General features: G+C 38.8%; 2 protein-coding genes across 4 annotated transcripts; both read right to left on the bottom strand.

Annotated features, from left to right (window-relative positions):
* Positions 1-1,304: 1,304 nt before the first annotated feature.
* Positions 1,305-4,121, bottom strand: LOC147325214 (uncharacterized). Its single transcript, XM_086302424.1, has 5 exons — positions 4,065-4,121; positions 3,134-3,234; positions 2,870-2,974; positions 2,345-2,488; positions 1,305-1,478 (listed from the first exon to the last, which is right to left on the bottom strand). The coding sequence occupies exons 1-5, from the start codon at positions 4,119-4,121 to the stop codon at positions 1,388-1,390; spliced, it is 498 nt and encodes a 165-aa protein (XP_086158550.1). The 3' UTR covers positions 1,305-1,387.
* Positions 4,122-6,793: 2,672 nt separating this feature from the next.
* LOC147325215 (ceramide kinase-like) lies at positions 6,794-25,039 on the bottom strand. Of its 3 annotated transcripts, XM_086299621.1 has the most exons (15): positions 24,691-25,039; positions 19,698-19,736; positions 18,321-18,359; positions 16,609-16,749; positions 16,389-16,511; positions 16,157-16,282; positions 15,998-16,064; positions 15,165-15,310; positions 14,023-14,097; positions 13,496-13,648; positions 13,154-13,259; positions 12,752-12,825; positions 11,690-11,895; positions 11,366-11,586; positions 6,794-11,275 (listed from the first exon to the last, which is right to left on the bottom strand). In XM_086299621.1, exons 1-15 carry the CDS (start codon positions 24,824-24,826, stop codon positions 11,188-11,190), a joined length of 1,740 nt encoding a protein of 579 aa, XP_086155747.1. In that variant the 5' UTR covers positions 24,827-25,039; the 3' UTR covers positions 6,794-11,187. The 3 variants fall into 3 exon arrangements, with proteins under 3 accessions (XP_086155747.1, XP_086155748.1, XP_086155749.1); XM_086299622.1 differs by lacking the exon at positions 18,321-18,359; XM_086299623.1 differs by lacking the exons at positions 18,321-18,359; positions 19,698-19,736.
* Between the last annotated feature and the right edge of the window lie 1,169 nt (positions 25,040-26,208).

Genomic DNA, 26,208 nt, shown 5'->3' on the forward strand with positions numbered 1-26,208 from the left:
TCTTATAAGGGCTTTGCCTTGGTTCATTTCAGTCACACAGCTGGACCTCTTGCCTGTGTTTGCTATATGCAATTTGGAATATTTAATATAGTCATCTAAAATAAATAATAATAGTAATAACAATAATAAAAAGGAGAGGAAGGAGAAAAAAGATAATAAACTCCAAGATACACTATTTTAAATTAAAAACAAAAAATATTTTCAACTGACTGGGTTTTTTGTGTGTTAATATGATCATTAATATATTATTTTAAATGCTATTAAAAAGAGAGTGCCTTGGAGTAATTTGCTTTTTGGCTCATCCAGATAACAAACAGATCAGTTTCTGCATTGATGACGCATCTATCTATCAGTTCATCCATCTGTTCATGCCTCTGCAATTCACAAGAACTTCTACTCCTCCTAGAGCAGAGGTCAGCAATGACATGCGGCTCTTTAGTGGGTAAAGAGCCACATGCAGACCCACTGGTTAGGGTTAACCTGACCCTATTAATAATACATATACTATATGTGTGTATGTAATATCCTCTCCCAGTTACACCCATCATCCACCCGTTGGTCTCCCATTGCATCGTTCCTGACACCTGTGTGTCTCTGTTGTTTTGTAGAAGGAGCTATAAATTTAAGAAAGGAATATATAATTGTGCTTTATGTTTCTCATAGCGCTTCTCGAAAAAGACTCCTGCCATTAGAACTGGTCCTGTTACATTTCAGATGCATTATTTATCGATGTGTTCCAAGCATTTTTTCATATCCATACCTTTTTTAATATGAATATTATTTACGCTTTAAAGATGACAGCTGTTCTTACTGAAGAAAATTGAAGTTGGAGGTTGAAAACAAGCTGCATTTTTAAATTAGAAGTGAAATTTAAATTCAAGTTGCTTGAGTTGAGCTATGTGTAAATACAACATGCACACCATGACTTGGATGGTTGGAGGAATTTTTTTCTATGGCTTTGCGTTCAGGAACTGATCCTCCTGAGAACGGAGGTAGAAAAATATCTTTCAATAAAAATATCTTTCTTTAATTTTTTGTGATATGTGCGTCCACCACAGAGGACATACATGAACAGGCTGGGTCTCAGCACGATATCAAACAGACTTCAAAACCCTGACATGAGCCTTTAAGTTTTCATTTAGCGCCACCTTCAGGACAAGTTATTGCAGCACAATGCATTCTTGTATGCACAAATATCAAATCCTGCACATAATTATGAAACACACTAGTCACTGAAAAGTACTTCATAAAACATATTTAATAACAAAGTGATGTGTTCCCACACTAAATAAGATAACAGCTGCATTTACACACATTTATTCAGATCATCAGTTTCCAACATTTTCCAACTAACATCACATTGGACTTCCTCATCTCACTGAGTCTTCTACAGGTCGGTGGGCCAGTTGTTGTAGACAGATGGACACATGTACTGTTTCAGCAGCAGATTCACTTTCTCCGTGTCTGCTCCCACCGCACTGTGAACAAACACGGCATAAAAAACATGCTGACACGTGCGGATAAAAACACAAAGAGCCATTAATGAAGAAAATATAAACTCTCTAATGATGTCTGCTGAACTAAAACCTTTATTACTTTATAGTAGCGGCACACCGTAACTATCTCCAGTTTGATATATTAGTATGTATCTAATTTTACATCTCAATGTTTTATTAAGAACAACGCTTCCAATTCATTCAAACCATGTCATACACTTTACTCTGCTACGCCATAGTGCTTTTAATATGAAAATACTACAGGAAGTGTGAAATTTCACTCAAAACGTTCAACTTGCCACTAAGTTGAAAATCCAACCAGGTAGATTGTGAAAAACAAAAACCCAAACACTTTATTTCATAGTTTTTTGCGAATTCTACTCAGCTGTTTTCTTCCATTGCTGATTAACTGTAGTCAATGAAACTCAGCACTTCACAATAAAAGCCAGTCAGGGAAAGACTGTGTCAGTAAAAGATCCGAAAGTTAATTAAATTGGAAGTGAGGTGACACTAATACCTGAATGAAAACAGTGTTACAGAAGAACGACAGCAGAGCACTGAGTGCAACACAAACCTGTTGTTGGAATTTGTGCTGTGGAGAATTATTCAGTGCTCATATTACTTCAAACTGTTCCTGTTTCTGCCTTTATTTGTTCGTCTCTTATATGCTTACTACTTTTATTTGAGACCTATCTTTAAAAGTTGGAGATAACTTTTGTCTGATTTTGATGCATAAAAAGCGAAAAGTCAGCTTAGAGGGACTGCTGTGTATGGAGTCACAAGTTTTTCCATCGTTAGTGTTAGAATATGTTTCACTGTTCTTATAATGTGCCTGTCACATGTCGCACCTCTTCTTTATGCCTTGCATGCGGCGCAGAAAAGCACAGATTGAGGTGTGTTTGGCTTTAGAGCGCAGAAACTCTGAGTATCTGTTTGAGAACTCGATGTCTCCCAGCTGCCTCCTGCGGTCTAGACCTGAAGACATCAGCTGCCTGAAACACAATCACATTATCATTCATCTCAGTTTTATGTTTACCTGTATATGATTTTGAATGTGCACAATTTTATCTACAATAAAAAGGAAATGCATCACTTATTACACAAATACTGTTGACGCTTTTTGTACAGTGGAAAAAAAGATGTTAGAGCTGACACTGATGCTCCTCGTCCACTTAAAGTAGCCCAATGCTAATGGAAGACAGTTGTGAGAGTCATGTCAGTGAGCTATACAATAAGCTGAAACTCATTGCAAAAATGGCTCCAAAAAGTAGAGTAACAGCAGCAACGGTTAGGTCTTATTGCAAAATCTCACTCTGTGTATATGAGATCCAATCCCACATTTAAGTGAAGAATCACTTTTAATGTAAACTCACCTGAGTCTGGCCTCAACCAGAGCATCTGCAGAATTTGCTGACAGAGACCATGGTGCGTTCAGGGGTCTGATTTGAGTCAGGAATTCTTCCACTTCATCCTGGTCCCTGAGGTTACATGAAAGGAAGATGAACATTTCAAGAACATTTCTGAACTCTGTTGAGGAATCATAAATCTTTGTATAATAATTATAATTATTATCTTATAATTTCAGATTATTGAATTTTAGCAAAATCTGAAAAATTTGTTTGGGGATGGAACGTTACCTGACAGGAAGTGATGTGATGAGGTGGAGGAAGGAAAACAGCAGGAAAACCTGAGTGACGCTGATGGATGGCATCATGAAGATGGTAAAGATGATAATCTCCTTAGAAGGCAAGCAAATGATTCAGACTTTCTTCAGTAAACTTAGGTTTGTTTAACAAAGTTCTCCTTGTGACCTGCGTCTCATCCAACACATCTGGAACAAACTACAATATCACTGGACCAAAATAATCCTGATTCAGAGCAAATTAACTGTTTATTTTTCTTCATACCATCCTCTCGTTCTTTCTTTCTGAAATCTAACTTCTTTTAAAATATTCTTTCAGTGTATGTCTCAGACAGCAACAATGTTTAAAACATGCCTGTTGATTACTGCTTTTATTTACATGCGCAGTGGAAATAACTGGATGGATAAAACAGGAATATAAATGCAAGTCTTATTGAAAAGTGGGTACTTACAGGATAGGTACTATGGACAAAACTGAAATTTAGGAAAAACTGACAATCCTCTCCAGTAACACCTTCAATTAACCAACACATCTTTGCGTGCAAGAATATCATATGTCAAAATGTTCAAATTGAGAAAAAACAAAACTGCTTTAAAATGCTGCTTTATCAAAAACAATGATGTCTCTTTGAGCTTTGTGGTGAGCGAGAAGCTAAACAGGCATCGCTGTTTCAAACAAAACAGGAAAGCTAAGAAATCATTTGTGGCTAAGATGGTCCGCATGATCAAAACAAGGCAAGACAATGAAATTACAAAGGAAACAAATCAAATGCAGTGACTGTTACTTCTGTAAAGAAAATCCAACTTAAACTGCATTAGATCTATATTTAGGTCTGGCTCAGCATTAATAGATCTCTTTCTTTGCACTTCCAAAAGGAAAGCTTAAATGAACACACTCAGTACAGTCAATGCCCTTTGAGACTCACCTGCACTGATCCTGCTGAAATCAACCCCGCAGACTGATGTCGAGCTCCGCACCACATCCTTTTGTACCTCCTCAGGTATCGACCTCTGCCAGACTTCACTCTGATTTTACAGTTCTGATTATTTATTCTGTCAACAGATTAAGTTTGCAGTTGGATTTTCCAGCTGCGGGTTGGCTTGTTGACATCCTGAAATGTTAATGATATGGGATCGACCATCCTTAATGAGCTTTAATCACCTGTGAGAGCTGCATCCTGTTTGCTCACATGAAATTAGCAACACGTCACTGCTGAGTATTGATCGGCAAACACACACATTTCAATCTTTTTTATTATTGGGATTTGTGCTTCTGTTTGCTTCAGAGACAACTAGTAATTAAGACTTACTCCAATAACAATGTACAAACATTCTTGTTGTTGCCCATCTTGAAGAGCAGTGACATCATGCCCGGGCCTCTGGTCGATTAATGCTTCTGTAAATCTGAGCTTTTGGAGTTTTTTTTATTCATAGTTAAATGCAATAAATTTGAGATGGGAAGTAGAGGCCTCTCTCTTCTGGAACCCTTTACGTTTAGGCTTAAAACATTTCTTTTTGATAAAGCTTTTATTCAGGAGTGAATCATGTTCTGCATACTAATGTACTCCTATCATCATTATGCTGAGCCTTAGCTACTGGAAATCATTTACTAGTGTCAATCTTAGGTCACCAGCTGGAAGTGGCCGGCAAACAATCAGACCCACTCCTCGTAACTGTGACAATTACAGATTTATTTGAAAATAAATTGCAATGACTCTTTTCCTTATCTGTCCATAGGGTGTTACAAATACATAATAAGAATAGCAGAAACATCGAAAAGCTAGAAAGTCAAGTATGTTGCTGTTCATGGAAACCTCTTAAAAATCAATAAGGAGAAAAGTGGACCGAGTGTGGATTTTATTCCATGAAAATGGATAATATCCTATTTGTTCACAGAGGTAAATGGGAGGCCTCTGTGCTTGGTGTGGTCACAGAACATTTCAGTGCTCAAGGAATATAATATTAAGTGACACTATGAGACAAATCATGGCAGAATGCTTTTCGCCATGATTTGTCTTATTGTTTTATTTATGGGGCAAAATGCATATAGGTACTTTACACTCCATTGTTAAAGTCCTGTGATGCTTAGCTACTGTTCACATGAATTAATAGCATGCTGTCTTCATGTCAGTCTGTACATTTGGTCTGGATCTGACACTACAGACAAGATACAGGCACATCTTAAAACTTCCTTTCATTGCTGAAATAATAGAAAAGGCTGTTTGGACACAAGCAAAGAAGGCACTGGAGAAGCACAATATTCTTGCCAACTTTCAGTCGGCTTTTAGAAAGTTACACTCTGTCCTTAAAGTTTCACCATTTCAATCATATGGTAGGGATATCTGGATCTGTCCTAAAATGGTTCACCTCAGAACACTTTTGATTTCAGTGAGAAAATTTTGGTGAGATGTAATTGGATTTTCATGTGGTCGGATCGGTTTTAAGCCCCTTGTTATTCTCAGTATATATTCTGCCATTAGGCCTTATCATTAGTCATTTTAAAATTATTTCCTATCATCTGCATGCAGATTATATCTAACTGTACATTTCTTTTAAAATTTGTGAATTGGAAAAACGATCTGTTCTAATGGACTGGGCAATCAATGGTTGGATGCCAAACAATTGTCTGCAGCTGAACACATACAAGACTGAGTATTTAATTCTTGCTTGAGAGAGTATTAAGCCCCAAATTATACAACATCTAGGTCCCTTCTCCAGCTACTGTTTGGAATCTTGGGTTAATTTTTGATGAGTCTGTGTTTTTTGATGCTCATACCAAGTCTTTGACCCGCTCCTGCTTTTTTTCATTTAAGAAAGATCACTAAACTCAGGACTGTTGTCTCCAAAGTTAAATTGGAAATGCTTGTTCATCCTTCATCTCCTCTAGATTAGATTCTTGTAATGCTCTTTACTTGTCTGTCAAAGGCTCCTTTATCCTCCTAGGACCTGACGTCCACATACATGTGGACATCACATTTTGGGCTGTCTAGACCAAAATACTAATTTTACTCTACAGGGGCCTGATATCCACTTACGAGGACATTATACTGCCACAGTTCTATTGAAATGTAAAACGAACGTCCTCTTATGTGGCTCTCATTTATCTCAGAAACAAAAATCAGGCAAAAAAAAGAAAATCAGGTAATTCTTTGTTTTTATATTCATCGGAGCCCAAATAGCAAGGAGAAATTGAGGAGATTAAATCACCTTCAACCACCAATGTACCTGTGGCTTCTTTTAAAATACACCTGAAAACTCATATTTAGACAGGCATTTGAGTAATGTTCTTTTGTAATATGATGTTTTTGTCTATATATTAATTCCCTGTAAATCACTTTGCAACAGATTCCTGGCTTAAAAAGTGCCACACAAATAAATTTTACGTACCATTATGAACAAAACAGTTTCATAATATTTCACATAGAATAACCATACTTTTTTTTTTTATTATTTGGTTGCAATATTAGAGTAATGCGTTGCTCAAAAACACAGGGATGCTTTTTTTCAGGTTAACTATGGGTGACTGGCTCTACACACACAGGTTGTGCTGACCCTGACAGCACACTCTCCTCTACACGTCTATATGATCAGCCATGTTAATTCTGATTTGTTTCCTAGAGGCCGAGACAAACTGCATAACTCTGAACATGAAGTGTTGAAAATATTTTATTTGTTGATAATGCAACAGCTACAGCAGAAGGTATAAGTTACAGCTCAGATTACAGCTAGAGGTCGACTGATTCACCAGATCAAACTAGTGTTCAGTGTCAGATTGAACTACAGTGTTGGAGATTATATTAATAATAATTAGTAAGCAGGAGAGCCTTTAAATGAAACAGTGCTTCACATAACTGGAACAGGGCTGGTTAAAAGAATGCTCAAAATAGACTCAGTGATATGAAAAGAATGGACACTTAGTTTTTATACACTATTAATCAGAAAAGTAAATACGATTAATAAGTGCTAAAAATACTGCTTGCAGTTCATTCTACATGTTTAACAACACTATGACATGGTTACATCTGCCTCTATAGATTCAAATATAATCACTTTCTCTGGAACTCCCAGTTACATCACCATTTTATTTTTCTTTGCAACATGTTGATCATCATGCAACTATTACATGACATGTAAATGAAGTTTAAGCTTTTAATAGTATTCAATGACAGACACAAAGCAAAACATGCACTGATGACCTGATGTCTTCATCAAAGGCATCAACAAAAAAGAAAGAAATGCAACACATGTATTCCAGATAGATACTTGTGAAATCTATCTGCACCAACAATGCATCCTCCACTACTGGTTTGTTGATGAGTCAGAGGTTTCACACACAGCTTCTTGACCCCATTCAGGTATTTTTTTTTTTTAAATGCACTGATTGTATTCACAACTGTCTTTGTGCATACCCCACTAAGCCCAAATTAGCAAGTGTGAGTACTACTAAGTCGACAGATAAAGTCCTATGATCACAGATTCAGTGCTCACTACCTAACAAAGCCTTTCCGGGGTGATTTCTCTCACTGTGTTTGCAGTGTAATCCAGCATTGTGCTAGGTTGGACAGTTTTGCTACATTGCTCGTTAAAAACTATGCTTGCAAGACTAGCTACTATGGCTGGCTAACTATGTGTTAGCAGTAAGCTCAGCGGCTATAGTATCAATCCAGTACTTTCAATTAATGAAAACAAGCAAATTAATTTACCAATTTCTACTTTGACTAATAAATAAAGCTATAATTATGGAACACATTTTAATAGTTGGCTAAATGCAAATATATATTTGTTTCGGTCATCAGTCGACCTCTGTGGATAAGTTTTAATGTATTTGGTTGGTGGCTTTTTTAAGGGGGTGTTACAGCAGAGTGACTATTGATTTATACAACTTTAAAAGCTAAATCAGGATGTGAAAGGCAGCTCAGCTGAAGGTCTTCAGAGGTCTATTTAATTCCAGTTAACACAGGCCTGTCCTTAGAACCCAGTTTACCAGCTTTCCTAAATCATGGATGTTATCCCATGTATTTTGGTTGGTTTCAAAGGTTGTGGAGCTCTGAAGACCTGTGGCCTGAGTTACATCTATCACAGACACAGACAAACTGCTACATCAGTGAACCCCTGCTGGTATTCGGTCCGATTAACAAGAATAAATCTGAAAGCTGATTGGTAGGTGTTGCAGTTTATCATCAGCTGCTACTGGGTCCCTTCTCCATCAGTTTGAGTCCAGCTCAACATGGGTGGAAAGGAAACAGGTGCACTGGTAAACATACAAACACCATCTACAGTCTGAGATTCCAGTGCTGATGCTCATCTTCCTTTCTCTGTTAAATTTCCACGTTACTGATTCAAACAGTTATTCTCTGGGACGATCATGATGATTCAATACAATAATAACAGAAATATGTCTATATAAGAATTAGGCAGACCTCTCTTGAAACCTCACAAAGAATTTCACCATGAAGATGGCTAACATAACAGTTAAGGCTGCTACATTTCTTCATTTTCTACATCGATAAATCTTGTGCACACAGTGAGCAGTGGCTACAGAGGCCTTTGGGCTACGACATGCTCAGCGATGTTTGCTGAAGGTTTCTAGAAATGAAAGAGACTGGTGTGTGAATGTTCTCTCTTTGTGGCCAAATTGAACTTTACAAAGAAGTTTTCTTCAACACAGCCACAGTTTAGAAAAACAAAACCATTTCTCACAGTAAGTAGAGCATTTAACCACAATTTTATTTACCAAGAAAACTCAAGTATGTGTGGATTAAACACTTACAGCCTTCCCTTTCTTTAGGGAAAGTTTTTGTTGCAGTGTTTCCCTAACCTTTTCACCTGTGATGCTGTGAAAGAAGACACTCTTAACGAAATACCCCTTTGCCAGTATTCCAAAGATTGTGCGTTTCTATTAGGCAGTGTCTAACAGCAATTCAGATTTTTCTTAGGCATAAATTCTGTCTGGAATTATTTCATGTTCCTGCACTTCAGGAACAGAAGTTTTTACAGAGCAGATTTCATCTGTGACATTGACTAGTAATGCTGACATCAGAGCTTTAGCATATCATCTAAAGCAGGGTTGCAACGGCTCATACACACTTTAAACTAACTGAACCCATAGAGTTGAGCACAGGGTGCTTAGGTAGTATAGAAATGGGAGTTTGGCCTTCATAGAGCCTCTCACAGGTTAAACGCAGCACCTAAGATGAGTCCGACCTTCATACAATATCAATACGGGACTCCAGTAATGCTGTTGTGACTTTCAATGGGAACATACTACAGAGAGTATTGCAGGAGATTAATCCCTGTAGCTTTGGACTATGTGTTTCATCCACATGACATTGTTTTTTAGCTGTCTGCATTCTTTTGGCCATTTAATGTCTCACTGTGAGGAACAGCTTTGAAAAAAACAAAACAAAAAAACCCAACATAAAACAAACAAAAAACTGCAATGGCTATAAAATGTTTTTTTTTGACTTTTGGAAGGTTCAGATGACCATCTTGAGATTTTGATGAAGCAATATTAACTTGACAAAAGAATTCAAAATGATGCTTTACTACAGAAAAACTGATTTTACAGCTACAGCTTGAGCTCACATATCACAGACATTACAGATTATTGTACAGTTAGTGTGTAAAACTGCTGTTAAAGCATCATGTTTTTTTCTTTCTTTGTGTCTGTACTCAGACTGAGTTGCATATTCAGCAGAAATGGAAGATAAAAAGGATTTATTTGTGCGCTGCTCAGTTTACCCAGCCATGACCAGCTTGACTGAAATGAGACTGAAAAGTATCTTTGAGAATTTTTTTTCTTATTTTCTGATAATTAAAAAGAGTGAAAAAATGATTGCAAAGCTACGACTGAGCTCGAGTCTCACAGAAAAAAGTAAGGAACCAAAGAGACAACTCTGATGGACTTGTTTGAGAAGCTGAATGCGTCCCATTGCAGTGAACGCTGTGATTGATAGATGAAAAGTTGGAGCTGTGGAAACAAGTCTCATCAGAATTATTTTCTGTAAATACTCACCCAATCTCCTTCAACCTTTAATGAATGAGCTAAAACCCCTATTGATCAGATGACTCTGGGAATGATTGTAGGGTGTCTGGCATGTAACAGTTAATTCCGAACATCTGAAACTGAGAAAGAAGACCATAACAAGAGCAAGATATTGAAACACTTGTGACAGATCAAAATCAAAGCCCACATGTTTGAACAGTTTAACTAGCTTAAGAGTTGGAGCTTTGACTGAAAACGATTAGGAACAGTACCCATGACTGGTCAAAACAGATAGAAGATGGAAACGAGACTGGACAACGATTTGTCACAAAACAAACACCAATAATGATAAAACAAGTTAGCATTACTTGTGATTAACACATGTTTCAGCATCAAAGGTGAAGCTGAACACATATCAATCATAACAAGTCCAGATTAAAAAAAACAAGTCAGTGAGAGAGTCAAATCTGAGTTGATAAGTAAAACAATGAGACAAACAACAAAGAAAGAATGAAATCAAATCAAAACAAGTCTGAGTTAAGAGAAAATAAGACTGGCATAGTGGGTCAGGACCTCACTATTACAGGACTCAAGAACTACAGGACAATTTAGGCTGTGCAGACATGGACACGTTCATTGTTTGAGTCTTGGTTTCTTTGGTTTTGAGTTCACTCTAAAACTGTGCAAGTCTCAGCTTCAAGCCTGAGTTCAATATTAAATAAATTTGGTACCAAACACCCAACAACCATTCCAACCAAACACCAACAGTCATCTAGCAAAAAATCCAAAATCTGAGGTTGATGTTTTACTTTCTGCATCTAGAGTTTCATCAGTTTTAGCATCACTTCCCACCTGTGAGGAAATCACCTTAAATCCTCAGACCTGGAAAGTAAAATTTCATTTCTGACTACGCTGATGACATTTGTTGAGTAACAATGTAACTTAGCCAGTTGAGTTTTCAAGTGAAAGATGTGATGAGCATCACATGATGGAGGTGGTAGCAGTGCTTTAGGCGGCGGCCATAATCAGATGGCTCCAATGCCTGGGGACAGACTGGTGGAGATCTATATTGCACAGGGGTTGGAGAGATCCTCAAACACTGGCAGTTCTTCAATCCCTCGAGCAAACAGCTTGATCAACTGGCCGTGCACTCTGAGAAAACAGCAGAAGTTGTTTTTAAAGAGAAAACTTAAACCAAGTTTTGATATTTGTAAGGAAGAAGATCCCACAGGGTCGTCATACCTGACGTCAATGCCTGTGTGGGTCAGGATCTCGCCATCGCAGTTCCAGCTGCTGTAGGCGGGTGCACAGCCACAAGCTGGGTGGTCTTTGCAGATCTGGCTGAAGATCTGCCGCTTGCTATTCTCATGCAAGTCCAACTCCAGGTCCGAGTCGCTTTGGCAGTGACGTGGCATGAAACGAAAACGCCTCACTCGATGGACCTCAATGAAGGTAAGGTCAAACTGATTGAGAGAAATAAGTATTTAGTTGTGGACCAAAATGTCCAAAGAATATCAATAAAAACATGTTTTTTTGTTTTTGTTTTAATTTAGACTGGAAATATACCTGGTCATCTTTGCTGGTGTGTCGTAGGAGGTGTCTAAGGAAGTTGAAACGGGAACATTTTCGGACGAGGATGAGGTCTGTGGTGCCGTCAGCCAGGTGGGCAGCAGGCGAGAGGCCTTTAGGGCTGCGAGGACAAGCACAGCTCATGCTGGCAGCGTTTATAGCGAGGAACTTTCCTCGAATCGTCCTCCACTCGCCACTACTCTCTGGATGAAAAACAAAAGAAAACAGACAGATTTGACTTTACTTGTTACTGCTGCCAAAACAGTTTTCACTCTGTGCCAAAAGTTTGCACATTATTCATTATAAACATACAAAACAAAACAAAAAGTTCCATTCACTACATTCAGTCCAATGTTTCTCACATAATGAATTTACTGCAGGTTGCATCACTACAGTTGTGCTCAGGAGTTTACACACACTTTGGGATTAATGGTTTCTTTGAACTGTTCTTTTTCCAACCTTAAATAACTAAAAAAAAAAAAAAAAGGATTAAATGCACAAGGTTAAATTTATTTGGAATTTTCTTTTGTCTACACAGGCTCAAATATATACATACACTTACTTAAATCTTTGCATCTATTATCTAAATCTATTAACTTCTTATTAGTGATTATGATTGACTACAACTGGTAGTTTCTGTCACAGCTCTCAGAACAATGGGCACTCGGTGAAGATCGAGAGGTTCAGGTTTAAAGTTTAGGCTCAGTGAATTTGCTGTGAACAAGAGCCAAAATAAACTTGGAGAACCTTGAAGTCAACTTGGACAATAACTTCTCAAAGTGTTCAGAAATAATATGTTGGTATTAGGTTTGGTATGGAATTCAATAAAAACTAGAAAAACAAAGCCAGCTGATGTCTACCAAGACTACAGAACAGCCATGGGTGGATGGACACGGTTTTATCATTTTTCAGGAAGTGTTACATATTTGTCTTTAATTCACAAATATAAATATTTTCTGAGATTTAACAAGAAAGAAACATGACAAAGCCAGACGAGGAGATTTAGGAATGGAGTAATGTTCAGTGAGTAAGACCATTAGAAACTGTTTTTGGACTGACCTGATGCTTCATCCATCTCATACTTCTCGCTTCTCTCTGAATTTAGCTGTCCATTGTGCTGACAAATTACACACCTGGAGATTTACAGAGAAACCAGCGTTACTTAAATGATGCAATGAACAAGGACTTTAATGAGAAGCCATTTTACATTTAACCTCAGAAGGTTATCACTTTAATTTATATGACTGCGTTTGGTTGCAACATAAACCAAACGCTTCAGCTGCAAAACTGAAAGTCAGATAGCCAAAGAGTTAATAAACTAGAATAGGATTTACAAAATGTTTTGGTTGTAACTGAGGTCACAGGTTTATGATCAGCTCTAAAATTCCAATAAATTCAAAAGAGTATTTATATATTTAAAGAAAAAAGGGAAACAAGTTGATACATGTTTGGATCTCTCACCCAGATCGACACCTGGTCGCGTCTCGTGGCGTTCCTATGATACCTTTGGCTGGCAGGTAGGACACTGTTCCTTCGTAGTAATGATGAGTCAGGAACATCTTCAGACCTGCAGACCATTACCAAAAAAAGAAATTCTGATGAATAATGCACACGTGCAAGCAAATGAAAATGACTGGAAGGACTGTGGTAGGCTGATGTGACTGAGCGGTGACATAAAAACAACCTCTCTTTGCTAATATTTAGAGTACCGGGCCTCTCTGACAAATCAGACATCAATAAATTTCTCTGCTTTATCTGTAAAACATTATAGATAAAATTAAAGGATATTATATATTTTCCCACCTGAGAAGTCATATCTTGCAGGCCCCATCCATCTCTTCCTCTCGCTGTCTGATAGCACATCGCCATAAAAACCATATCCAAGCAGCGACACAGAGTATCGCAGGAACATGTTGTTGTGATGAACTGAGCACACATCCAGCGGCTGAGAGTCTCCTGCACACAGATATTAAAAAAAAATGGTATGTTTGCCATTTTTGAAGAAAGACAAGCAGACACGTACACTGAGAATTTAAAACAAACCAAGCTGTGGTTTGTTTTACATTTTAAAATAAGTTCAGTTAAATGTATCAAATATTCTATTAAACTGTATCAAATTCTCACTTCTAATACCAATGTTTGACATTGAAGTCTACATTAACGCTTGCTTTCTCAGCAAAATAGTTAGATATTACCCCAGGAGTGTTTGTCCTTTTTTTTTTTTTTTTTTTAAATAGTTTCCATGTTAACATTAACTTTAGACTTCAGAAAGGTTATGTTGCTGGAATGGATATTATGACCGCTGATGTCATAGAGATGATGTGACTGACCCACAATGATGTGTAGTGCAGAGGTCACGGGGTCATTTGTGCCCACAGAAGCAAAGCAGATGCAGTCTGTGGAACCTGAAACAGACAGAAGAAACAATGAGCTGAAAGAACACAAACACCATCTGCTAACAGTTTACTAGTGTAGAACATTCCAGTGAAAAGAGGACGGTCATCACAGATTCTGATTATTTTCTTAAACCTTTACAATGTGATTTTACATTGTAAAAGCACTGCTGCTCCTGTTGTGCACACACAAACACCTGCAACCATTAATTGCCCAGGTGTGCGGTTTCACTTTTGTATCTGCACAGAGGAATAATGTCCCCCAGGTGACTCTGTGTGTATTTATAAGCACAGCAGCAGAAAACACCAAGGACACAAACCAGCACAACTGAGAAATGAGGTCACAGTGACTGCCTGTATTTATACTTACATACTTATTGGCTCTCACCTGTCATTAAAAGCTAGATTACCTCTATCACTGTCCAGGTCAGCAGCTAAAACTGTCTTTCTAAATCAGGAAGAAGTCTGGCTATTTTTCACTCGGGATGTTTTATATATAGCAACAATGCTATTTATGTCTTAAAGAGGGAAGAGCTGAGAAAATCAGTTGAAGCATTGATGTGAGGCTTTCATACAAATAATAGAAGGAAATATTATTTACAGACAAAGATAGAAAACCTTCCAAACAATTTGGTCTTTCTTTTCACGCTCTGTCTTTGTAGGTGTCTATTCTACAAGTATTGTATGTACTTTTTATTTATAGCAGTTGTTTGTGATGAAGTACCAGAGTTTGTGCTGATAAGAAGATGCTCTTCATATAGGTTAAGGACAGTTTAAAAACTAGACAAGGAGAGACCAAAGTGATTTGTTAGCTGGCAAAACAGCAGACTCCAGAGAGCTGGAGGTTTCTGGAACAATACAGCAGGCGCTAGAGTCTGTTAGTTCAATAAATAATCCCTTGAGGCTTGGAAAACCTTTACATAAGTCTTTGGCGCCAAAGAAACCATGTAATGGTTCCAACCTGCTGAAGTACACCTGTGACACAGTGCTACACCTTTAGGATGAAGTCAGAGTTACCTACATTTTTGCTGTAATCCAACACAAAAAGAAAAGCAGTGATATTTCTCTGAGTTTCAGACCTGCAGGAATGATTCCGATGCGTAGGGAGCAGGGAGACAGTGCCTCCTCTGGACTGTTTGGATCTACGCCGCAGTCGATCTGTGTTCTCCAGATCAGTCCGTGGATGATCTCACTAAACATGCCGTCCCCTCCAACGCACACCACACTAAGCAAGGGTCACAGTGGAATATTAGCATCGACAATCTCTCCGTGACCTTTTCTAAAAGATCACATGTATAAATGTTGTGTGAAAAACACACAGATATTTTCTGTGGTGATTTATTTCAGGAAGCTCAGGGATTTTTTACTGTCCTACATGTACAATCAGATCTATGAGCATTTGCATAACACCACCAACAGTTGATGCAGTACTTTTAGTAAACCTGCTGAATTAAAGCTGAAAGTCTGGTTGAAAATCATCATCATGTGTAATTGTCCAAAAAGTTTATGAATCTGAATTATGTTGTGCTCGGCTTCTTTTTTATAGCATTTAAGTAATTAATCTTCACTGTACAGGGTGAATCACAAAGAATCTTCCTTTTTCAAAGTGGTTGCATTCTAACGCGTAATGTTACAAGGTGCGGGTTTGTGAGTTTCAGGTGGTTGCTGGTAGGCAGAATAACAACAGCAATGGCTGCAGTGACTCCAGGTATGCTCACAAAACTGTGGGACGAGTTTGATAATTGCTTGGACATATGCCAAGTATCTGGAGGACTACAATCTTGTTTTGTATGTAAACTATTAAAAACCCTTACTTCAAGCTTCTTTGTCCAGTCTTTTGAAATCTGATGATTGTTTTTGACACACTCTGTAGCTTATGGGTGAACTTCTATTATGGACAAACAAAACTCACCCATCAAATTTCTTCAACTCTGCCTCCATCTTCAAGTGATCTCTGGCGTGATTGGCGTACTCTGTCACTATGACAACAAACACACAGATTCTCAGTGTGTTACATGTATAATTCTGACACAGGAAGTTGGAGACTGGGTGGTGAGTGACTTGGACGTACCAATAACACTGGTGGAGATTCCAGCCTGTGTGAACAGGGGGGCAACTTTCTGCTCGTAGATCCGTTTTCCCTGACGCTTCCCACCATATGGATTTATGTAAACCAGCAGATGTTTTGGTCTGCTGGCTGTTGACACAAATAACAACAACAACAACAACAGAAACTATGTCACAAATAGTTTGTGGAAGCGGCATGAGTTATTCAGACAGAGTGGGTTTTTGTAAAATCATACTGTTACTGGCGAGCTGCTCTCTGATGCTGCTGACCCAGTGCTGACACACCGCCTCATCCGAACAAGTGAAGGTGACTTCAGCACACCGCCAGCGGTGCTGCCGACACCTCTCCACGTACAACACTAAAACAGATACAAGTTAAAAAAAATACTTATTTAATAATCAGCCATCTTTGATTGCCAAGGTGCTAGAGTGCAGATCATGCAGTGTTTGGATTACCTGTGAAGGCCTGCCTGCAGTCCTTTCCCTCTCTTTCTCTGATCTTTTTCCAGCTGCCATCGTCTCTTTGTCTGCTGCCATTCTCCTCCTCTTCCTCTCTGACAGAGATGATCTCTGACACTGGGACACTGTGACAGACACCTGAACAACACACAGATGCACACAAAGCAGTTAGTGTCGCCAACCAGCAGCCAGCTCTCAAATTTCAGAGCCTTCTGGCAGCATGTGAAGGCACCACCAGGGGTATTGTTGCTTTTGGCCTTATTTTCTAGAATGAGGTCATGATGATGTGAAACAAGTCCACATATTTAGAGTGATGCAGCAAGTTTAGCAATACTCGAGTGTGACATGACCCACATATTGGCATTGTCATCTTTCGGATTCACTTCTGACTCACTTATCTGTATCTGCAGCTCACATCACAATCACTCTTCTGCTATTCTGTCTCCACATGAAGGAACCTACGGCACATTTTCATCTTCAAATGGTTTTAATCTTAATTCTGACTTCATGAATAACAAATAAGACTGAGTGAGACCTTGGCTCCATTTCAAACACTACTGTATCACTGGGCTGTGATCATTTCCACAAACGTTCAATTCATTTTCAATAATAATCATCATGAACTCCAACACAAAGCTTTGTAAAAATCCCTGTTTACTATATTTATATTTTATTTACAAAACACAAAAAAAACAACCCCAAAATCAGCTTTTCACCATTTCAAAACAGCATTATAGCCAGAAGTAGCATATTTTTAAAAATACATTCATAAACTTTAAATATCAGGGGTGTCATCAAGATCTGTGACTTTGCCAATAACAAAAAAAAAATTTTTTGACCTGATTTAAATTCCCCCCTCAGGGTCAGCTCCTTGTGCATCTCAGGACTGATTCCATTGTTACTGACTTTTTTTATATTCACTCCGTGGAAGTCCTATTGTGACAATTTTCTATGTTTGATGAAGTTATAGGGAGCCACATCTTCATGTTGAGTGAAGACTGTGTTGGTGAATAACAATTCTGAAACCAGAGCTGGAGCTGTTAATTGGAAATACTTTATCAGGAGAAGAACCACACTCCATGCACTTCTCTGGTCATATTTCTCCTTCTGTTGGTCAACCTCTGCCAAAGCAATGAGGAGCCATTGATAATTCTTAATGAGGCTTTCCTCTAATCTAGTTTGTTGCTTTATTATTAACAAAAATCGACCTACATCACATTTAGGATTAGGGTCCTTGCCATAGAATGTCTGGTTAAGGCATGATAATTTAGAGAAAGCTGAATATTTAAAAAGAAAAAAATTCTCCTTTTTTGCCATTCATGCCATTTAAAGAAATACCCAGGTGTTAACCAAAAGTGTGTTTTAAATATCAAGGGATGATTGGTGTTTGGAAGAACTGTTACACTGCTGCTACTGTGATCACTAAATGTTTTCCCTCAAATGCCTCGGGACTTTAAAACTGAACCCCGCATCGAGAGGGGAGCAGCCATGGTGAATGGTGGTTCTCCTTCTGGTCTCATTTCTCACCCGATCCACGATCTGCTGACTTTGAGAGTGTGTGTATTATTCCACTGAAAACTAACTTTTGGAGGGTGGGCTGCAGTCACCCTCCAAAACTTTGCTCATCGGTGATGACCCATGATGAGAAAAACACGGTCAGTTTGACACAGAAGTTGATGTTAGCTTGGTAATAAATGAGAAATACGTACACACACTCCAGCAATTCAGAACAGGACTTCCATGAAGCACTGGAAGCAATCCAGAAAAGGACAAGGAGATGATGTTTAATGAGACAGTGGCTAAATTTAGTTCAGTTAAGGTTTTCCTTGTTATGAGCAGAATCACAATACTTTTTGTTTTCACCATGTACTTTTGATCTATACTATACTGCCAAAAGTATTCGATCTTCTGCCTTCACACACAATAGGATTTGAGTGACTACCCACACTTAATCCATAAGGTTTAATATATTGTTGAGCCACCCTTTGCAGCTATCACAGCTTCAACTCTTCTCATAAAAGCTTTCTGCAAATTTTATGAGTGGGTTCGTGTGAATTTTTGACCATTCTTCCAGAAACAACTTTGTTATGTCAGACACTGATATCGGACGAGAAGGCCTGGCTCAGTCTCCATTCTAATTCCTCCCAAAAGACACTGCAAAAAGATCTCTGCACACTATGCACCCCAGCATCAGCTAACCCCGCTCTGTGAGTTTGTGTTGCCAGTACTTTGTAGCTGAGGTGCTGTCATTCCCAATCACTTCCAATTTGTTATAACACCACTAAAAATTGATTGTTGAATATTTAGTAGAGATGAAATTTCACGACTGGACTTATTGCATAGTTGGTATCCTATCACAGTACTATGTTGGAATTCACTGAGCTCCTGTGAGCGACCCATTCTTTCAGATGTTTCTAGAAGCACTCTGCATGCCTAGGAGCTTGATTTTATACACCTGTGGTTATGGAAGTGATTGGAACACTTGAATTTGATGAGTTGGATGGGTGATGAATACTTTTGGAAATATAGTGTATGTCTTCATCTTACTCTAAGAAAGAAAAAGAGGAATATCAGACTATTCTTCTACATAACACTTGACCAAAGAGTGTTTTCTTGAAGCCAGGAGCATGTTTATCTCCCATATAAAGAAACTTAAGCAAACTACAGTAGGTCAGCTAAATTAGTGGAACTACAAAGCCAAACTACACATCGAACACTGACACAAGAGCTACAGGGAGGGCAACATGTTTCTGTTGGATCTGTTATTGATGAACAGACTGAACACAGCATTAAACTGACACGTTTTACTCCTAAACATGTGGTTTATTCCAAAACATGACTTCTGACGGTAAAGGTTATTTCATGAAACTGAGATTATTTAATTACTCTAATGTTAGGTTAGGAGGTTGCTTTGTTTTTATTTTTCATCATTTTGGAATAAAACCACTTATTTAAATTGGAACAACACAAACAGACCTCACACTTCAGCCATCAAACCCAGAAACATGTACTAACAGCAGAACCACTAAACCTCCACACAATGGGGTGGAGGTGGCCCACTGCATTGTGGGAACTAAATCTCCCACCTGGATCAGGTCGACGACGAAACAAAGGAACACAAAATCCTGCAGGAAAACCATACAGGTAACACTGTAATTAGCAGATAGAGAGTAAGTTAACCTAAGACAATCAGAAAAAATGTAACTTTTGTTTCAGATCAACAAGTGCCTAAATGAATGAGGATACTAAGTCACCTTTTAACTTTATAGTCTACATGTTTTTAAATCAGCCTTCCTTTCTGGCTACTACAGGTGGGGGTGAAGAAAAATTTTTTTAAATTAAGTATTTCAGTATTTTCCACGGCAACATCGCATCAATATAGGGACAATACAGAGATAAAGTTTGCATGGACTGCAAATAAAAACTGAACTTTTTAGTTACAATAAAAAAACTCAGCTGCTTCTTCAGTCCACCAGATTGTGCTGTCGGCTTTTTCTTGTGAGGTAAACTGAAATGTGGGGCAAAGCTGGTATTGAAAGAAATCAGAAAATGCCATCTGTGTCTAAATCAAAAATGGACTTGAATTGAGAATTGACAGCTCCTTTCGCACCTTACCATGATGGAAGACTGATAGCCAAAGACGACAAAGCTAACATCACATGCACTTAAAGGAAAACACATCAGACACTGAAGACAATTTGTTACCTCCCAGTTCTTTCCACAGACACAGTCTGGATCAGAGAAGTGATGCATAAAGCTGAGGAACGTTTGAGTACAGCTGAAAGGATAGCAGCTCATCATCTCAGAGGACAACTGCTGACTGCTGTCTTACATACACAATACCTGTACACTATGTGCACGCTAGTCTACACATTTGCATTAAAAATGAATTGGAATAGACTGTAATACAAACAGTTTAGTCTGTCAGGTGCATGCAACATGACAGGTTTTAATGACACTGTCGATTAGTCTGTATGCTTCACAATGCAATACTCAGCATATTGCAAACACACAATAATCTCACAAATCATAATCAATTTTTCAGTATGTGAAGAACCCACACAAGCACTGGGAAAGAATGCAAACTCAGTGTGGAGTTTACAACTTCCTCCCGCAGTGCGAAGACATGCGTGTTAATGGCGATTCTAAAATGGCTATAGGTGTGAATGGCAAACTGTCCAGGGTGGACCCCTCCTATGGGTATAAGCTGAAGTTGGATGGATGGATGGATGGATGGATGGATGGCATTGTATTATGGGCTCTCTGGTGAGTCAGATCTCTACATAGAGTTCCTTCAGCCTAATTTACTCAGAGCACTTAATCTATAGGTCACACATCGTCAGGTATAAAGATGCATTTACACCATATTTCATGCCTACTCATAGTTACTCATAGATTTCTTTTTCTTTTAAAATGCTGTTCTGCTGGTATGTCTTCATGTCTATGATTAGTCATATGCTGCAAACTACCTCTTTTATGGCCACGTGCTTTTAGCTACACTGGAAAAAACCCTGGGTTGACTTACTGAGTTGATAAGAAGCTACATGTGACTGCTTAGCAGGACTGCTGATTCTAAGATGAGCGAAGCCAGATAAGGAAAAAGATATCCTGGGCATGGTGAACTTGCTTTATAATACAGGCGTTAGGGGGATATTACAAGCTACAGTTATATTCTTAATATTCACTATACTGTTCACCCATTCAGTTCTTAAATTCAAATATCTCATTGTGCACACTTTGTAAATAATGCTGCACTGTATTCAGCGTTGGGGAGTAACGGAATACATGTAGCGCCGTTACATATTTAAAATACAAAATATGAGTAACTGTATTCCGTTACAGTTACCGTTTAAAAAGGTGGTATTCAGAATACAGTTACTTTGTTGAAATAAATGGATTACACGGCACGGTCTTTTCCTGTTTCATATATTAGGCTATGCTCTCTCTATTTTTGGTAATTCCACACCAGAGGAAAAACAAACAAAACGCGGCTCTAATGCCTGTGTGTCAATCTCACGGCCCATGTCACCTCTATTTGTGGCCCGCAGAATGATGCGAAGAAATATTTTTTAAAAATTATTGACAAAAATTATTTAATAAGAAGGCAATAGGCAGAGTGTTACAGGCATAGCCCTAAAGAATGTAGCCTCATGGGCAGTGTAGTCCGTGCTGCAGGGAGAATGGACTGCCGTTATGCGTCTGTGAGCGCGAGGGAGGGAAAAAAAGGAGAGTGGAAAAGTACGAGTTGTCACCAACCAGAAACGGGAGCTGGAAGCATGTAAATATAATAATAACCACTGCAGCCAAAAAGAGTGCCTGACGAGCCCAGTTGTAAGTAAGCTATTAAGACTCGACTGTACACCGTGTTCGTGTTTTCCTCTGAAACAATAAGTTCCGTTGGAGCAGCCTTTCAACACCTCTCTCTGTCTCTCGCTAGCAAAGTTGACCCAGACAACAAAGTTTAGCGTTTCAACACCCCCAGCAGCAGACAGACAGAAACTAGGACACATAAAAAATTCACAACTGAAATACAAAACACATGCTGGTGTGTGTTTCAGTTTTACACACACAGCTGTTGTCACCATGACACTGGAAACAACTGAACCCTGACCAACTCGGATGAAACAGAAGAGAAGTAACCTGCTGACAAACAAACACTGTCACGCACCTCCTGCAGTAACAGTTGGGATCATTTTAACAGGCAGTGTGAGGTGAGTCATTGATGATCCACCAGAGATGTCCAACTCTTTAGTTAAAATTTTAAAGATTCAAGTTCTTTGGTGTAAAAAGCAAAGCTTGCCTCCATGCCTCAATGTGCATTTCAACCTGTTGAAAAGTTGCATTAAAACAGGAAAAAGAAACCTTTCATCACAAAGAGGTAGAAGAAGAAGAAAAAAGGATAAATAAACCGCACATGAGAAGCGCAAACAATGGCTCCCGTGGAGAAAGTTCATCGTTTTAACGCTTGATTTTACTCCTCTATAAAGCCGTAAGCATAGACTGTCTATAAAACATGAAAATAGCCACTGTAACTGACTTAATGTTCTGTTAACCATGATATAAAAATAGTGAATGAGCTTCATAAAGTGAAGGAGCTGAGAGATATTCATCCACAGACTTCTGTACAAGTATGTTATACTTCTTCCTACTCCATTTCAGACCTAATAATTGTCATTTCATGTCATTTAGACTTTGTTTTATTTTATTTTATTTTTTGTTCTATCTGAGCACATACGTGTGTGTATTTACATATATATTCGTATTTGTAAATGCAAGTATGTGTACTGGTGTATATATTGTTTTTTTCTGTATATGTCTGAAATAAAGATACAATACAATACAACACAACAAGAGTCTCCCCCTGCTGGCTATTAGAAAGTATTACGCTCACTTTTGAGATGTTGAAGCTATAGACATCTACACTCTGGAGATGAGTAAAAAAAACAAAAAAAGTGTATAAACAAACAATAGTTATGAACATTACAGTAGTTTACTGCCCCCAAGTGGCAGTAAATGGCAAAAACATGTAGACTATCAAACTGAAACCTTAACACAGAGTACACAGGGAGGTTAACAACAAATGCAAACCACAAATTTGGCTTATTTTGATATTTTAACTCCCAAAACAAAATAAAACTCAGGATTATATTAAGATATATTGAGGTGAATGACTGTGGTAGTCTCTACTGAGGTTTTAACTGGATTCTAACAGAGACTAAAACACTTCTGTTCACCATGATCATCTCAAATGATTCATCATTAATGTGTTCATGTATTAGACAATGTGACTGTCCACGAATAGTACATATTATCAATCTTTGTTATGTTCAATGATACAGGTTTACACTACAAAAGGTTTGTGTTAGCAGACAAATACTGTAAAACAGTCTGTCCTGACTCCATGGTATTTACATAAAGCAATGATTACATCCCTGACCGGGGCAGTGATGCATATCAGACGATTAGCAAGAGCCACCCAGCTTTACAGTTATACTGATCTGAATATGTCACTGATAATGTTAAATTAGAATTAAAGTATTAAGAAATATAAAACTATAAAACCTTTGTTTATGAAACGTTATTTTGTTTTGTTTTTTTATTTATTTGTTGTGCTCACACTGAAGGGTACATCTACATTTCAAATGACAACACAATGATCGGGTGATCGATTCGTAATATGTTACAGTCACAAATCAACAACAGAGAAGTAATTAAGTACATGAGGTTAGCCAGTAACCTTTAACACAAACTCAGTGTGACCATGTTATTCAACACACACTGGTTCATATGTAAACCAGTTAATTTGGGACTGATGGTGTGAGAGAAATGTGAGTAGGGGGCTCGCTTTCACATCTGGAGATTTTGTACTTACTTTGAGTACTCTTTTTGATACTGCTGTGGCATTTAAGTGCAGTATCCTTCTTTAAAATCTCGTAGTGGAAACTGTTAACAAGTCTCTGTATTCGATAAACTTCCTATGTAACAATCCCATAACTTTCAGATGAAAACTTATAAAAATGTTACAGATTTTACAGCAAAACATCAAGTAGCCAGTTCCATTCAAACATAGCATATGTTTTTAAGGAAGTGGACGTGTCCAAAACGGATTTAAAATAAAGTGAATGGTGCAATTGCCTTCGTCAGCTGGACACAATGGCTCACAAACAAAAGCACGTCTACTGAATAAATAAATCACTCAACCCTCTGCTACTTGAAAAACTGTGATTTTTCATTATGTTGTTTGTGGTTAAAATATTCTAAAATTATGTATGAGGTTTGGTGTGTTTGTTCGTCCCTGCAGCTTGCAGCCTCAGTGACCTCCACTGTCAGACTGGATGATGAGTGTTATATAACCGGATGTATCATATCTCATATGGTCCTACAGTCCGGATACATTGTGCTCAGAGCGGAAAGTTAACGGCATGATATCCACAGGTCCAAACACTGCTGTGTGTCCCCTTTCACGTTTTCTCTGAGTTCTTTGTTTATCACACAGGATGTCGCGGTGCGCTTAAAGGCCAACAGAGAGATATATTAAGACACATAGACAAAGGCAGACACATTAATCACGGATCTTACTGGGCCTGAACGGGTGGTACACGGGACTAGAGGTCCGTCTCTTCCAGATGAGCAGTGACCGGCTCAGGCTTACATCGTACGCGGCATTTCTGACGCGGAGCTCCGACTGCAGCAGCAGCCTACCCGGCCTCTCCATTGGCGTTTAGCCGTCTTGCTCCGTCCTTTAGCCGGATGAGGAGGCAGCAGCACTCCGAGTACGGTTACCTTTCCCCGGGCATGTTGTCTGTGAGTTTCCCTTAGAGGCCCCGAACCTCGAAAATAAGTACTTTTTTTTAAACGACGGGGATTTCTGTTACTGTATACCCATGTAACGGACTCCAAGTCGGTACAATTTTCTGGCTGATAGCGGTTTCTCACCGGATATAGGAGGGGCTTTGTGGTGCATTCAGGTGCCTTCAGAAAACCCGATCTACGTGTTTCGTAATTCAAATATTTTGGCAATGAACCGCATTGAACTGTCCAAATTGAATATACAGTTTAGATGCTCAAAGTTAAACCGTCCTGGAAACCTTGTCTCTGTTTTGATTGTTTTTCAGGACGAAGTGCGAAACAATTAATGAAGCTGATATAAACAACTTTTCCCCCAGAATTTTGGAAAAGACGCCCACCCAAGTGTCCCTAATCCTCTTCAGTACAAAGTCCCCATTTACAGCACTTGATGTTTTGGCCCCTCAAACCAGAAATACAAAAATTCCTCCCTGTGGTCCTCACACTTGAACTTTAAAATCCCACATACCCTTCAGACTGCGATCCCTCCCTATAACTGAATTCCCTTTGAAAGTTCAATGATAATGTGTCATTTATAGCTTTGTAGATTATCTGAATTGTTTAAAAGTAATCCAGGTTGTACTTTCCTCCTCAGGTCCAAGAAAATACACACAGTCACAGCAAGACTTCAGACACAAAACCCCGAGGCTTTCATTATTATATCTGGAGACTTTAACCATGCCACACTGGATTCTACTCTGGCTGCTTTTCACCAGTTTGTGAATTGTCCCACAAGGAGCAACAGGACAATTGACCTACTGTATGCTAATGTGAGAGATGCATACAGAGCCACCCCCCTCCCCCCACTAGGGAAGTCAGACCACAACCTGGTTTACCTACAGCCACAATACACACCCCTCGTCCAAAGGCAGCCTGTCACAACGCGCTCCATCTGGAGATGGACCCCAGAAAAGGAGGATGCTCTGAGAGACTGCTATGACACCACAGACTGGGATGTGCTCCTGAGCCCACATGGTGAGGACATAGAGGGGGCGACACACTGTCTTACAGACTACCTCAACTTTTGTGTGGACACAGTCGCCCCTGCTAAGACGGTACGGTGTTATCCTAATAACAAACCGTGGGTAACACAGGAAGTCAAAGCTGTCCTCAACATGAAGAAGAAGGCTTTCAGGAGCAAAGTGAAGGAGGAGATGAAAGCAGCACAGCGGGAGGTGAAACGCTGCCTGAGGGAAGCAAAGGACACCTACAGGAGGAAGGTGGAGCAGAAGTTGGAGAGGAACAATATGA

The sequence above is a fragment of the Aulonocara sp. 'chitande type north' Nkhata Bay genome, linkage group LG7, assembly GCF_057382095.1.
Source record: "Aulonocara sp. 'chitande type north' Nkhata Bay isolate Kocher_YH1m ecotype deep benthic linkage group LG7, A_spYH_male_GT1.1, whole genome shotgun sequence".
NCBI lineage: Eukaryota > Metazoa > Chordata > Actinopteri > Cichliformes > Cichlidae > Aulonocara > Aulonocara sp. 'chitande type north' Nkhata Bay.

Coding starts and splice junctions, on each gene's coding strand:
- LOC147325214 (XM_086302424.1), bottom strand. CDS start 4,121: ATGTGGTGCGGAGCTCGACATCAGTCTGCGGGGTTGATTTCAGCAGGA. Junction 2,975..3,133: donor ATCACATCACTTCCTGTCAG/GTAACGTTCCAT, acceptor ATGTAACCTCAG/GGACCAGGATGAAGTGGAAG. Junction 2,489..2,869: donor CTGGTTGAGGCCAGACTCAG/GTGAGTTTACAT, acceptor ATTGTGTTTCAG/GCAGCTGATGTCTTCAGGTC.
- LOC147325215 (XM_086299621.1), bottom strand. CDS start 24,826: ATGGAGAGGCCGGGTAGGCTGCTGCTGCAGTCGGAGCTCCGCGTCAGA. Junction 13,260..13,495: donor TGCAAGATATGACTTCTCAG/GTGGGAAAATAT, acceptor AATGGTCTGCAG/GTCTGAAGATGTTCCTGACT. Junction 12,826..13,153: donor GCGACCAGGTGTCGATCTGG/GTGAGAGATCCA, acceptor GTAAATCTCCAG/GTGTGTAATTTGTCAGCACA.